Below are 15,341 nucleotides of genomic sequence, written 5' to 3'. Positions count from 1 at the left end.
TTGATTTAATGCATCCTTGCTGAATAAAAGTATTCATTTCTTTAATTTCTTTTCAAAAAAATAAAAATAAAAATTCTTACTGACCCCAAACTTTTGAACGGTAGTGTATAATGCTACAGAAGCTTTGTATTTTAGATAAATGCTGTTCTTTTGAACTTTCTATTCATCAAGAAATCCTGAAAAAAAAAGTACACAACTGTTTTCAACATTGAAAATAATCATAAATGTTTCTTGAGCAGCAAATCAGCATATTAGAATGATTTCTGAAGGATCATGTGACACTGAAGACTGGATGAGGTTAAACTTTTTTTACCTTCATAAATAGTTTTCTAAGTCCTTAGGATGGTTAATTGACTTGTAGTGGTGTGTTTGAGGCGTGCCCATACCCCCTCTGGCACGTCTACGCCAAAAAACAGCACTTGCAAGTTGAGCTGCGCCGACCTGACACAATCTCGCCTCATGTTCACGTTCACGCAAGAGTGACAAAATGCTTTACGGTAATTCAAAAACAATGTACATATATTGACTTTATAAGACAATTTCGAAAATTACCCACCTCCATCGAGATTTCTTGTACTGTATTTGCAAAACTACTGCGCTGGTGAGCGTTGTAGTCGTTGTAGTCCAGAGCTGCGCTTGGAGTATTTACGACAGTGTAATTCACTGAAGGAACCTGTAGGGGGAGCTTCGCAAATCTTACTGAGTTCCGCTTTAAAGGATACGATTAAGGTAATATTTCAGCGCTTGAGAAACGGACAGTGACTCTTAAGTTGCATGTAGAACGCATTCTCGCACGTTCATGTTAAGTGCATATTTGGGAAACGCTCGTGGAATTGCGGCGAGCGTTCGTAATCTCGCTCGTAGAAAGCACTCTTAAAGGGGGACTCAGTGATAGAGGAGAGAGGACGAGAGGGAGATTTGAAAATAATAAGAAAAAAACTGCAGAACGAGAAATGGGACACAATACAAAACAGCTCAAAAGAATATCACTGGAATGAAGGTTTATGACTGGGCAAGCGCTTTAGGACCCGGTTATGTTAGAAAAGCTTTCCAGCACTGGAGAGAGCTAAGAGGGAAGGCCTGAAAACTGCTGTGATTCCTTTTCATGTAAGTAACACTGGGTTTTGATTGTCTGGAGCTGCTGTTCTGTTGGCGACTAACAACGAACTCTCGTTTGTATTTACTCTTGTGTACTGTATGTTCATTTTTTGTGCTTCTTTGTCGTTCATTCATCAACTGCGCTTTATTTTTCGTGAAGCATTTTATTGCGCGTCAGCTGTGATAAAGAGACATCCACTCGCATTCCGTCAGAGAATAAGGTGTTTTGAGTGTCATTGTTAGTGCACTTGCCTCGCATGCATTTCCATGTTTAGCTCCAAGCTTACCAAGCCACTATCCATGCTTCATTGTCATCTGTGTGTGAATCTACCCACCTTCAATGTGTGTTCATCCTGTCATCCATCCACTATCTGCAAACCAGTAAGACAAAGGACTGTATCCGTGTTCAGCTACCACTTCACTAAGATTACATCTTCTACCCACTCACCTGCATTCATTGTGTCTACCCTGCTGTTTGTTAAAATAAACATCCATCTACGTTCTACTGTCTGTAACAAAAGGTGCCCCAGAACCCTATTTCACAAGGTGTAATATAAGTCTAAGGTGTCCCCAGAATGTGTCTGTGAAGTTTCAGCTCAAAATACCCCACAGATTTTTTAATTATACAATGTTTAAACTGCCTATTTTGGGGCGTAATTAAAAATGCGCCGATTCAGTGCATGTCCCCTTTAAATGCTCATGATGCCCGCCCCATGCTCGCAACTCTATAATACATTGAATAAACAAAGTTCACACCTAATATAACCCTCAAAATGGATCTTTACAAAGTGTTCGTGATGCAGCATATCAGATCATGTAAGTATGGTATTTATTAGGGATGCACCGATACCATTTTTTTGGTATTGGTGCATCCCTACGAGTACCGAGTACGAGTACCGATACTTTTTTCTAGTACTCGCCGATACCGATGCCTATACATTTATTAATTTCTCTCTCTCTCTCTTTTTGGTGATGTTGCAGTTTTCCAAGCACAACACAGTGAGACTAATGAATGTAGGACAGCTTCTTTATTATTACTCTAATGAAAAAGTAATAATTTTTATGTGCTTGCCACAAACTTAAAGAACAAAAATGTCACAGTGTCCAATAACCTTCAAAGGGCATAATAACCAATATATATATAGGCTAATTGTTGTTACATAAAAAAGAAATTTACAAACAAATTACAAACAACACAACAAATACTATAGAGATAAAAATTAAATGAACTTGTTTTTCAGATACAGTAGGTTTATTTACCATGTCTACAAATATTTAAAGGTGCCCTAGAATTGAAAATTGAATTTACCTTAGCATAGTTGAATAACAAGAGTTCAGTACTTATCCTTATCCTTCTTAAATCTCATTTGTTTAAAAGACCTCTGAAGAACAGGCGAATCTCAACATAACACCGACTGTTACGTAACAGTCAGGATCATTAATATGTATGACCCCAATATTTGCATATGCCAGCTCATGTTCAAGGCATTACACAAGGGCAGGACGTCTGGATGTGAACAGCTGAATCATCAGACTAGGTAAGCAAGCAAGGACAACAGCGAAAAATGGCAGATGGAGCGATAATAACTGACATGATCCATGATATTTGTAGTGATATTTGTAAATTGTCTTTCTAAATGCCATGTTGGCATGTTGCTAATGTACTGTTAAATGTGATTAAAGTTACCTTCGTTTATTACTGTATTCACGGAGACAAGAGCCGTCGCTATTTTTATTTTTTATACACTTGCAGTCTGTATAATTTATAAACACAACTTCATTCTTTATAAATCTCTCCAACAGTGTGTAATGTTAGCTTTAGCCACGGAGCACTATCAAACTCATTCAGAATCAAATGTAAACATCCAAATAAATACCATACTTACGCGATTAGACATGTTGCATGACGAACACTTTGTAAAGATCCATTTTGAGGGTTATATTAGCTGTGTGAACTTTGTTTATGCTGTTTAAGGCAGTCGCGAGCTTGAGGGCAGGAAGCATGAGAATTTAAAGGGGCCGTAGCCTGAATCGGCGCATATTTAATGATGCCCCAAAATGGGCAGTTAAAAAAGTTAATAAAAAAAAATCTATGGGGTATTTTGAGCTGAAACTTCAGACACATTCAGAGGACACCTTAGACTTATATTACATATTTTGAAAACATGTTCTATGGCACCTTTAACATATTTTGTTGTTTTATTAAGATTAATGACAAATAGGCTACGGTCCCTTTAAGACCGAATCCATGGATACTAACACACATCCTGTTTTCACCCAAATGTTTACATCCACTTAAGCCATAACTGACTGCATTTACGTGAGATAATCCACACGATGGACATTTTGACAACTATGTGTGCATTTGACCATTCAGGCACGAGGAGAACTGATCGCATACTGTCTGAGAGATGCGTTTATACAGACGGCAAGCGTTTAAAAATGAAAATAACGACGGCTCTGGTCTCCTTGAATACAGTAAGAAACAATGGTAACTTTAACCACATTTAACAGTACATTAGCAACATGCTAACGAAACATTTAGAAAGACAATTTACAAATATCACTAAATACATCATGATATTATGGTTCATGAGCAGCTATTATCGATCCATCTGCCATTTTCGCTATTGTCCTTGCTTGCTTCACAATACCTGCAGAACTTCTGATGATTCGGCTGTGCAGCTCCAGACGTTAATACTGGCTTGTCTAATGCCTTGAACATGGGCTGGCATATGCAAAAGTTGGGGGCGTACATATTAATGATCCCAACTGTTGCGTCACAGTTGGTGTTATGTTGAGATTCGGGGGTCTTTTGCACAAATCAAATTTACATAAGGAGGAAACAATGGTGTTTGAGACTCACTGTATGTCATTTCCATGTACAGAACACTAATTATTCAACTATGCCAAGGTAAATTCAATTTTAAATTCTAGGGCACCTTTAAAAGATACTCACCAGCGAGGTAATAACTGCGTTTCTTAGTAGATAAACGTATAGTTTCGCTATTAGTAGAGACACTGCTGCCATTAGAAACTCACAGACTCAGGTAGGCTCACATTTGCTGCTCTCTTTCTCTCTCTCTCACTCAACTGTGTTAATAACTCTATCAACGGTATTATTCTGCTATCAAGACTCAAGCCTTCGTTACTTGTTCTGAAATGACATTTTGGAATTAGCAATGGAGGCTTGGGATGAGATGTGTAAGAAATTAGTCCCACACACAAGAGTGTTTTAATTACAAAAACCTCAAAAATGTCTTGAAATACAACATCAGAACAGTGTCTTGAGGTGTGGTAACCGTAGCATAAGCGGAATAATTGACCCGAGGTGTGCTTCACGTCGTGGCCGCATTTTGAATCAAGGGTTCAATTAGCCTTCACAAAAATGCTTTTTATTAGGGCTGCACAACGATTAATCGCGATTAATCATTTGCAAAATAAAAGTCTGTGTTTACGTAATATATGTGTGTTCTGTGTATAATAATTATGTATATATAAATACATGCACATACATGTATAAATGTAAAAAATATATACATGTATAAATAAATATACATATTTTTATATATATTTTAGATTACATATAAATATAAATATTTTATATATAAATATATATTTTTTCTTAAATATATACATGTATGTGCATGTATTTATATATACATAATTAATGTACACAGAACACACACATATATTACGTAACAAAGACTTTTATTTTGCAAACGATTAATTGCGATTAATCGTTGTGCAGCCCTACTTTTTATTTAGCTATGTTGGTTTCAAACATTTAGCAACAACTAAACGGAAGTTGTCTTTTCTTCCTTATTTGTAGGTAAATCCAAGTGAAACAGCTTCTCGAACAAGATAACTAGGGCTGGACTTGATTTTGTCCATTGGGAATTGATTAGATGGTTGTGGTTAGATATTGCTGTGTTCTCATATGAGTGACAGGTTGCCCCTCCCTAGCGCCAGTAAACACGTCACAAGAGAATAGATGTCACTGCAAGAGGGAGGGGAAGTTACTTTGATTAAAGATTACGAGAGCACATGAATTAAAAAAAAAATAAAAAATAATATAATGATCTACATGGATAAATAATTTACAATATTTTTTTTCTGAATTCTAAAATACAAAATCCTGTTTTTGCTATAGTGTTGGGGAAAAAAACAAAACTCAGTAAAGCCATACTAGTATACAATCAGACAAGAGTCAAGGTAGATTTCCTAGCAAGTGTTCTCAAGGGCACTCCTACAATTTATTAATTATTTTTATTTTATTTTTACCAGTTAAATTTGCTATAAGAAAAAACTGTGCTATTTAATGGCAGCTCCCCTTTAGATAACTTCTTCCTTGCTAATAATGGTGAAAATGTTTCTGTTGTTTCAAAAGCTACAAATGATCTTGGTCCAGCAGATCCTGAATAATATAAGCGATACAGCCATTTATATCAGATCCTGCTGGTAGAATAGCCATTTTATATATAAACGACCATATATTTATAGTGTTATTTGACTGTGAGAAAGGCAACATTATTTTACATTATGGATTCTATATTTGACAGTATGCAAAGGGAATAGCATACACATTGAGCTGAGATGAGACTATAATGAAATTCATTACAAATTGAAATGGCACCGAAGTAATATATTATTTATTATTATGACTCGCTATTCTCTACAGAGTACTAGAAAAAGACTTTCTCACATGCGCCTTAACTCAACGAGTTTTGACATGATATGTGTTAAGCCCACAGTTGCCTCTGGAATCCATTCGAGCATGTTTGCTTCAGATCATGGCTGTTTCTGTATCGGCACTCATAGTAATCTCTAGTGGCACATTTCTCCCAGTGAGTGTATATATTGTTGTTTTATTTCCATGGTGTATTTCAAGACAGAAAGACACATTTCCTTAATAAAAAAGCAGTATCAAAGGCTCCCAGTGGCAAGAGATGTATGAGTGAAATAACATTTCTATGCTGTGTTTCTAAACTGTGTTTGGTTTGAAAATAATGTGTACCGGGTGGGTTTGATTGGTGTAAGTGTCACTATGTGTGGTTTTGCACATTATTCCAATAATAGTTTTATAGAATATAAAAACGCTTTCAATAATACTGCATTTATAGATCACAAGTAGTTCACACTTCGTCAGACACTATAGAGAGTGGAGGAAGTGTTCATTTTTAAGACTAATTCACGACAAAAATTGGATCACAATTATATCTAATGTGTTAAATAAGACATTAACTGTGTCTGACTTTATTACATCAATATGTTTTGGGATTTTCACCCTCTTTTGAACCTTGAAATGAATGAGACCCTCAGTCCTCATGATGAAATCTGATCTCACAGGAAATATATGTTAATTTGTAAACGGTAATGTGTCTCAGCTGATCATTTGTGATAGAATCACCCAAGAAGTTAATACCAACAATACACGGTGGGCCTACATATACTTTGCTACCACCTACTGACATAAAGAGGTAAGCTCACCTTGCAGTTTCTAAGTGATACACAGTAACCCTCTTTTGCATCATGTTGTCTCTGTGTAGCACACCATTTTTCCTCCCTTTTCAAGCACATGGTGCATATACTGTGGCATTAATAATGAAGGAATGAATTGTTTTGAATAACAGGAAGAAATCTTTTTCCTTATCTTTTTCTGGCATGGTGCACTTTGTGGAGGTTCCACAATTTTGCTCTTGAGAACTGCCTCAGCATTTTTATTCATTATTCATCCCTTAAAAATATTGTTCAAATTTGTAAGTAAAAAAGTCAAATAATGTTTGTTACGAGGAATTGCTTAATACACACATACACACATACATATGCATGTGTGTGTGTGTGTGTGTGTGTGTGTGTGTATGTATATATATATATATATATATATATATATATATATATATATATATATATATATATATATATATATATATATATATATATATATATATATATATATATATATATATATATATATATATAAAATATATAATGTGTGTGTGTGTGTTCATTAAGTTTCAGTAGCCTGTTTACTTACCATTTAAGTTTAATTTAGGTCAATTTAGACAGCAGAACTTAATTCTATTAGTCATGTAGCATTTTAGTGCAAAATAGTATATTAAAATAATTTAATAATAATAATAATATCTATTTTTTTGTAATTTCTTTCTGCAATGTTGCTTCATAGCAAAATATTAGAAAAAGGCCCAACTAAAATTATTTTTAATTATTATAAAATAAATTATTTTATTTACTTAATTCTTATTGGTCAATCGCGATCGGATATGTACAAGCGTTACGTGTGATCCTCATCTAACGCAAGTTATAATAGCTCATTGGCGCCGTCTTGCGACAGTAATAAAAAATTCCGTGGAGGACAAAGTTTATTTTATAGTAAGAGTAAAACAGTTGGCTAAATGCTAAGAGTATCCAGTTAAAGCAAGAAAACGAACGCATCTCTCAGAAGAACAACAAACGGGTAAGAGCCATAAGCTGAATGAAAAAAACAAAACAAAAACAGAAGATGTTACATTGTAGCTAAATAAACTTGCTAGCTAGTTAACAGTAAACAGCAACTTTGATTGCAGATTAATAAAAACAATACATAGCCTACATTTATTTTGTGGTAATGTATTCAGTGCTGTAATAATCTAATAATTTTAACTCGGGTAATTAATGTTGTGTCATGTCAGTGTGTTTTATTTATTTATTCACTAACCGTGTAAGCACGATACAGTCAGTTCACGTCTTGGATCCTGTAAGGGTTTATTTTGCGATAATGGCCGACTGAATGTTTATTATCTTTTACATACATCCTTCAAAGGGTCAATGAAATGGTAAAAACACAGAGCCTCTTTTGTGTGTGTGTGTCAATCGAGGATGCATTGTGTGGGAGGTGATTATTTGGCCATGAGCAGTAGGACACGCCCAAGGGGTGTTACCACAGATCACAGATACTACACAAAATTACAGTGCGCACGTACTGTGTGTGCCAGAGAGAAGTATGACCGAAGAGACCGTGTTGGAGTTTGACAGTGCAGACTGGACCTACAAGATCTTACCATGACTTTCTCAAGGAATCCCTTTTGCACTTTTTTCCTTTTTGCTTTGTTGTTTTTTTCTTTAACAGTTATTCTGAAAAAATGGCACTTTGGTCTCCAGGAGAACAAACCTTTTGGTGATGCTGCCCGCCCAGATGGTTTAACTCCAGAGCGCGACAGATTGCTCCAACAACTTAAGGAAAGACAACAAGAACTTGAGCTCCTGGACATCACATTTGATAATATACAATCATCAGAAGGGTTTAGGGATCTACATTTATCCACAAATCACAGTGTGAACTATATCAATGCTACAACTGATATTGGTTGTGAAGAACTTAGTGGCATGAAGGCTGTTGACTTTCTTGGTTCAGGTTACACTAAAACAGTGTTAAAAGCGGAGTTGTCGCAAGGATTGTTTGTGGCACTGAAATCCGTAAACCATCAAGGCACTGACATGAGATTGTGCATGGACGAATTTCAAGATTCACAGGGTTGTCATGAGCTGGTTTCTTTCAAACTGAGGAAGGAGATTGTGTTATTGCAGAGACTGCAGCACCCCAATATTGTAGAGGTAAGAAAAACACCCTTATGCAATAGCTCTCCAGGTTGTGCTGTTGTTATGTAAGAGATAGTTCAAAGGATTAATATGTGCCACACATTGCATTTTGCACCAGTTTATCCACTAAACTTTTTGTGTTCATTCCAGCTGAAAGGTCAATGTCAGGACAGCGCTCTGGTTGGTGGCATCACAGCAGTTCTGGAGCAGGGGATGCCACTTCAGATGATACAGCTCCTGCAGAGCCCCTGGGAAGAGCGCTTTCGGGTAAGAGCACCACCCCCCAGGCCTCCTATGGAGTGTTAATCAGAGATTCCCCACCCACAGTTCCCCCACAGGGCATACCTGAGGTGGGGGTGGATGGGATTCTTTCGGTTTGGGTGGATTAACTGGAACCCCATCTCCATACCAACTGAGCCTGATCAAATAGTACCGAGGGACAGATGTCTGTCTCAGATGTCCATCCTTTCACTCTTCTTTACCCTGATAATTTCTCTGCACCGTTTGAGGGAGCGGGTGATACCGAGTTTCACGAGGCGAGAGAGTATTTTCTTTCACGTTCACTTTGGTATACAAGAAGCAGGTGCTGATACTCTGAGCCTTTGATTTTTGATAGGTTCAGATGATGACAAATGAGTTTAAGCTAAAGGGCTGTAATCGAGTGTCTCTTTGACATCCTTACCTTCTCTGAAATGCCTTAACACGTGGTTGAGAGTTATTCAAAAGGTGTTTGGTTTCATCCACCTCTGTTTTTGAAGAGCTGTGGCTATGCCCTCTTATTCAAAGGTGATTTAATACCATTGCTATGCTCTCCAGTGTCAAAACATTATATAAGTATGAAAGAAAAAACAATGGATGTGGTGAAGAATAGTTAGTAAAACTACACATCATATTTACAAATTTACACAATTTAAGATAGCATATAGAAAGATCAACTTATTTTATTGATGCCAGAGGGAAATTCGGATGTAAAACAATACATCAAATGTAGGTACTAAAAAATCAATACTATTCACAATGCAAATATCATGTTTTTTAATTCACTTTTAAGGTATGAACAAATGAACAACTCTCTAAAATGTATAAATAAATGTATCTAAGTCAGAAAGACTGTGAAATAAGTATATAATAAAATGAATATAGTTATAAAATAATTATATAATATCAAATAAAAATTAGGTACATGAAATTGGTAACACTATAATTTGACTGACATTCACAAGTGAATAATCGGAAAAAAAAAATAGTAAATTATATTTCAAGTATAATTTTTATATATATATATATATATATATATATATATATATATATATATATATATATATATAAAAGTCTGTTTACATAACGTGTACTGTGTATATTTATTATGTATATATAAATACACACACACATGCATGTATAAATTTAACACAAATATATATATATATATATATATATATATATATATATATATATATATATATACATGTAAATATTTCTTAAATACATGTATGTGTGTGTATTTATATATACATAATAAATATACACAGTACAATATTATATACTATATATACTACTATTTTTTTATTAGGTTTTACCGGTATATAAAATTTGTTACATAAGCACTGATCGACATTCACAAATTATTCAATGACAGTCTTTGCTTTTGCCAGTTGTATTAACAATTGATTGTATTTGCACTCAGGTCTGTCTTGGTTTAGTGCGGCTTCTTCAATATCTGACGCACTCACCGCTGGGATCGGTAGCCCTGCTGGATTTCCAGCCTCGACAGTTTGTTATGGTGTCAGGAGAACTCAAGTTAACAGACTTGGATGATGCAAGTATTCAAGAACCAGCCTGTAAGGAGGACTCGGACTGCCTGCTGCAGTTTCCGCTGCGCAATTTCACCCTTCGATGCTCCCCCTCCAGAATCTGTGAAGGCTTGAACGAGATGAGGAACCTCTACAATGCCTACAGGTGAGTACTTCCCACATTCCGTCTTTATTGTCTGCGGCAGATAATAAAAAAAGATGTTGTACAAGAATCCGGCATGGTCGGTGCGGGGAGTTTCAGGACAGCTTCTCCTCTCCTTTGCCTGTTATGATTAATTCTCCACCATGCTGAGTGTCAGGGCATCAGTTGTAGCATATTGATCTCACAGCGTGAATTGCCCCTCTGCTGTTCTTGCCAGAGTTTCCGATGAATTATATGAATTCATTATTTTCCTCCCCAGGTATTTTCTCACCTACCTGCTGCCTCATCAGTCTCCCCCACTGCTAAAACCTCTCATTCACCAAATAATGAACTCCACAGGTGAGTTTTGCTGTGAAATTCATCTTGATGAACTCAGCCTGGCTATCACAGCAGAATGGAAGCTTAATTTTACATTCTTATCACAGGGGATTTGAAGCAAAGCATTAATGAAACCCTGGCCGCCTTTGAAGAGGTTTTGCATACGTACAAATCTGGTCTGCACCTGGAGAATTTGCCGCCATCAATAACAAGAGGTAATGCATTGATTTCAGTGATGAATTATACTGCTTAACCATTTTCAGCTCCCATTACATACATATTCAATCATTACGACTGAAAAAATTCCAGATATATGCAGTGCTCTCAGCATGATGTGTCTCCATCTGCACCTTTAAGAAGATGTACTTTGGTCATAAAACTTGTGTAACTCAATCCATCTTCAAGGGCAAGTTTTGTACCCCGTAAGACTTTCTCACTCCCTCTATGTGCGCTTTGACACCCATAAATCAATCACATGGCCACAATAAAACTGCACAGAGGCATTAAAACAGCCAAGTATTGTCAAAAAAATTTCAAATCTAATGGCCAAACGTGTTCACAACAACCCTTTTTAAAAAGTTTCCACACTTTCTCCTGTATTTTGAGATTTTGGCAGAGCCACTGTTGCAGTATGTGTGTCTTTTGTTGTCCCCACATGTGCGCACACACATTTAGTAACATGAGATTCTGCCACCTCTACTGTGAGAGAACTCTTTTCTCTTAAAGTCTCTGAACATGATAATATTTTACAGATGGGTGTTACAACAGTGTTGAGTGAATCCTGGAATGATTTTGATGCATATTTTTTCTCTTTGTGCAGATTATGCTGTCCTGAAAGGAGTGAGGAGTGGTGGAAATATGGAATACAGATGCAGGCTGTCATACAACCAGCAGGGCTGCGTTCTGTCTGTGCACAGTGCCAGAGAGGCGGTGCTCATCTGCAATTCTCATCCACAGTGTACAAGCTTCTCCCTCAGCAGTGAAAGAACTTGGACAGGTCAGTGTTTGCTTTGGATTATTAGATTACATTTACATCATTAGCTGTTTTAAGTAGCTTTTACAGTACAATCAGGTTTTGTTCTTTGGTGTAAAGTGACACATAAAACTTAAAAGGTTAGTTCACCCAAAAATGAAAATGAACACAAATTAAGATATTTTTGATAAAATCCTATGGCTCAGTGAGGCCTCCATTGACAGCAAGACAATTAACACATTCAATGCCCAGAAAGCTACTAAAGACAATTTCAATGGTTCACGTGACTTTGGCAGTTTTGATACACGCTCCGAACCACAGATTCAAAACAAAAGATTTGTAAAGCTTCATGAAGCAGTGTTTTGAAATCACTAGATATTGTTGAAAAAAGTCATTATTTTGTTTTGTTTTTTGGCGTGCAAAAAGTATTCTTGTCGCTTCATAACATTAAGGTTGAACTACTGTAGTCACGTGAACTGTTTTAAATATGTTTTTAGTATCTTTCTGGGCAAGTGTTAATTATCTTGCTGGCAATGCAGGCCTCACTGAGCCATCGGATTTGATCAAAAATATCTTAATTTGTGTTCCGAAGATGAACAAAGGTCTTACGGGTGTGGAACGACATGAGGTTGAGTAATTAATGACAGAATTTTCATTTTTGGGTGAACTAACCCTTTAACGATATATTTTCTCAAACCAAAAACAATCTTTTTTTTTTCTTTGAGTTTAAAATAAATTAAAGCCACGTGTAACTCAAAATACCACGTGTACTCTCTGAAAATATATTCTTAATATCTCATAAATTTTCTTCTAAAGTAAACCAAAACTAATGATTAAAAGAATGATTTTCGCAGTGTGTTATTTTAGAAAGAATGTGTTTTATAAGGAAAAATGGTAGCAATAAATCCTCATCTCGCTTTGGAAAAACACAGCACAAAAACCTCTGAAACATCAAATAAATATCTATCCAATGAGCAGGCCTTCAATAAAGCGGCGACTACCTCTGTTCAGTATTATAAATCATCTGAAAACATGACTGTTGTGATCTGTTTGGAACAGATTGTGTCTAACCCAAGGGCTCTCTTTGCCTTTACTTGTCTGCAGGTCGACTTCTTGCCTCTTTCAGAAGTGGCTTCAGCCATCTGGTTCCAGATGTGAACTCAGCAGTGTACATGAGGAGGGTTAAAGCCTCGGGAGCAGTGCTTTGAGAAAGAAAAAGCCAGAAGAACTGGGGGGAAGGGGAAAGATTCGAGACAAATGAATGTGTTATATTTATAGGCATCGTACTCAATGGCTGTTTGATCTCCCTGCCAATCCTACACGCTGCCAAGGAGCGTTTAAAAGGATTTCCCTTCAGGTATAATTAACCTGAAGGGGAAAAAAAAAAGCAGAAAGAAAAATACAGCCTTCTAACTTTTCCTCCTGTCTTACGTTCACATGGCATGGTCCACTGGAAGGACATTGAGCCTGTTTTACACTGGCTAATGCCTGCAGGAGGAAAAAGAAAACAAGCTCTTTCACAGATTTACTTTGATGTTAATGAGGCCAGAAGTTTGTAGCGTTTTGCTGGATGGCAGTGTGTGCCGAGAATCGTGTCAATAGGCGGAAAAGTGCTGAAACCACAAAAGTGCAGGAATGTTTAGTAGGAGCCATTGTCCTTCCTGTATTAACGGATATATATCTAGATTTATCAGAGGTATGCCATACTTCATCCCATGGGTGTGTCCATTTTCTTGTTCTTTCAGAGAAAGAGATATTAATGTTATTATTTGTGTGGATATGTTCGTTCTACACTCTGTGTTTTGCTTTATTCGTTTTTAATACAAACTAAGTAAAAAAAAAACAGTTTGTCTTTGTGTTTCATTACTATAAGGACAGTTTAGTATTTCTGATCATGTTAACAGAAACCTTTTTGCCATAACTACTTTCAATGTTATCAGTACATTCTGTTAATTCACTTTTCAGGTGTGAAATCAACCGTCGACCTTTCCATTCTCCCCTGCTTGCGTTTTAGCAACCATTTCTGAGGAGACCTCCAAGCACAAAGTTTACACAAAACTTTTCCACCGCATGCCAATAAATCACTTGCAAGGTCATTATAGTTTAATTGTTACATGTAAATGCAGCTTGTTTGGGGCCCCTTTCTCATGGAGAAGCCCAAAAACAAAAGAGCATTAGGAACAATTAAAGTAAATCTGCTGTTAGCACACGAATGGGGCTACCATCTGCCCTAGTTAGGGGTTTCCATTCATGACTACATAGATATGCACAGATAAGCCCAGCTATGGTTTCAGGGGCAGGGAATGTTTAGGTGGAAGCCATTGTACCTCTTGCATTCCCCTGGTGCTCCTGGGGTTTGACCACTGATAAGATCTTATGCGATTATTTTACATTATCTGAAACACTTGACATGACAATGACTTAATGTAGAGTAAATCAGCAGTGATGGAATTATCCAAAGTTTTACCCACCACCATGCAAACTGTTGGATGATGTGAGGTGGTTTACGGGTCAATGACTCGCTCATTTTTGGTTTGGATCTAATAATTCAATCGTAAATACATTAAAATGACTTGAATACACCTTTTTTATGAGCATATTTGTTCATTTCCATTTTTTCTTTTTATATTTTTGAGGACATAAACAATGTCAGGGTGATACAGCTGTCCTGATATACAGAGACTGTAGGGTGTGACCAACATGCAGAAAAAAATAATAAAAGGAAATGACATCATAGAGAGGACCCCTGCAGGCCCTTGTGGTTGTGTTAAGGTCAATAAATCTAAAATAATTAGATAGATGCATAATTTAGATAAATAATTAGACCGTTTTATCACAAGACAAGGTTAGTTTATGTTGTAAAACACAACATATTTGTCATTGTATTTTTATTTTATTTTTTTCTTCATACTTTAAAAACACAGTGGAAGCCATAAAATTAATGTGGTGACTTCACTATAAGGGTCATTGACATAAAAAGTGTATAGGACAAAAAAAGATTTGTTACAAATTTAGTTGTACACTCATTAACGTGTAAAAGACTTTTGGAGCTATTAGAGTACTTTTTTTTTAAATGCTACAAAAGTTTTTCAGTACCATATTTTTAACATATTTTTTTCTTTATCAAGTACACTTTTATTTGTCAATGACCCTTCCAGTGGCTTCCAGTCTGTTTTTAAAGTCTAAAAAAATGCAATGATCATCAAATGGGGTTTGCAACCTTTTAACCCACAATTAAATTTCTGGATTCTGGTGTGTTTTTCTTGGCTTGTACACTGACACGGTAATGGCAGACGAGACTTGTAGCTGTTTTTGGCCAAACTCACAAAACCATGCATCACAGCACACAGATGGAAACACTACAGTGTCTAAAACACACTCTAGGCTTTTTGAAAAGCAC

The 15,341-nt window shown here is 36.3% G+C and overlaps 1 protein-coding gene across 1 annotated transcript; it reads left to right on the top strand.

Annotated features, from left to right (window-relative positions):
• Positions 1–7,603: 7,603 nt before the first annotated feature.
• On the top strand, positions 7,604–14,017 carry pkdccb (protein kinase domain containing, cytoplasmic b). The gene is made up of 7 exons (XM_048191566.1): positions 7,604–8,712; positions 8,848–8,964; positions 10,382–10,653; positions 10,910–10,989; positions 11,076–11,183; positions 11,789–11,965; positions 13,046–14,017. The coding sequence occupies exons 1-7, from the start codon at positions 8,161–8,163 to the stop codon at positions 13,147–13,149; spliced, it is 1,410 nt and encodes a 469-aa protein (XP_048047523.1). The 5' UTR covers positions 7,604–8,160; the 3' UTR covers positions 13,150–14,017.
• The last annotated feature ends 1,324 nt before the right edge of the window (positions 14,018–15,341 follow it).

This window comes from Megalobrama amblycephala, linkage group LG5, assembly GCF_018812025.1.
Source record: "Megalobrama amblycephala isolate DHTTF-2021 linkage group LG5, ASM1881202v1, whole genome shotgun sequence".
Classification (NCBI taxonomy): Eukaryota; Metazoa; Chordata; class Actinopteri; order Cypriniformes; family Xenocyprididae; genus Megalobrama; species Megalobrama amblycephala.
This window is presented reverse-complemented; position numbering and strand designations above follow the sequence as displayed.

Excerpts from the sequence above, each read along its gene's own strand:
- pkdccb (XM_048191566.1), top strand. The coding sequence starts at position 8,161 with ATGACTTTCTCAAGGAATCCCTTTTGCACTTTTTTCCTTTTTGCTTTG. Across the intron at positions 8,965-10,381 it reads CCTGGGAAGAGCGCTTTCGG|GTCTGTCTTGGTTTAGTGCG; the intron begins GTAAGAGCACCA and ends ATTTGCACTCAG. Across the intron at positions 10,990-11,075 it reads CCAAATAATGAACTCCACAG|GGGATTTGAAGCAAAGCATT; the intron begins GTGAGTTTTGCT and ends TTCTTATCACAG.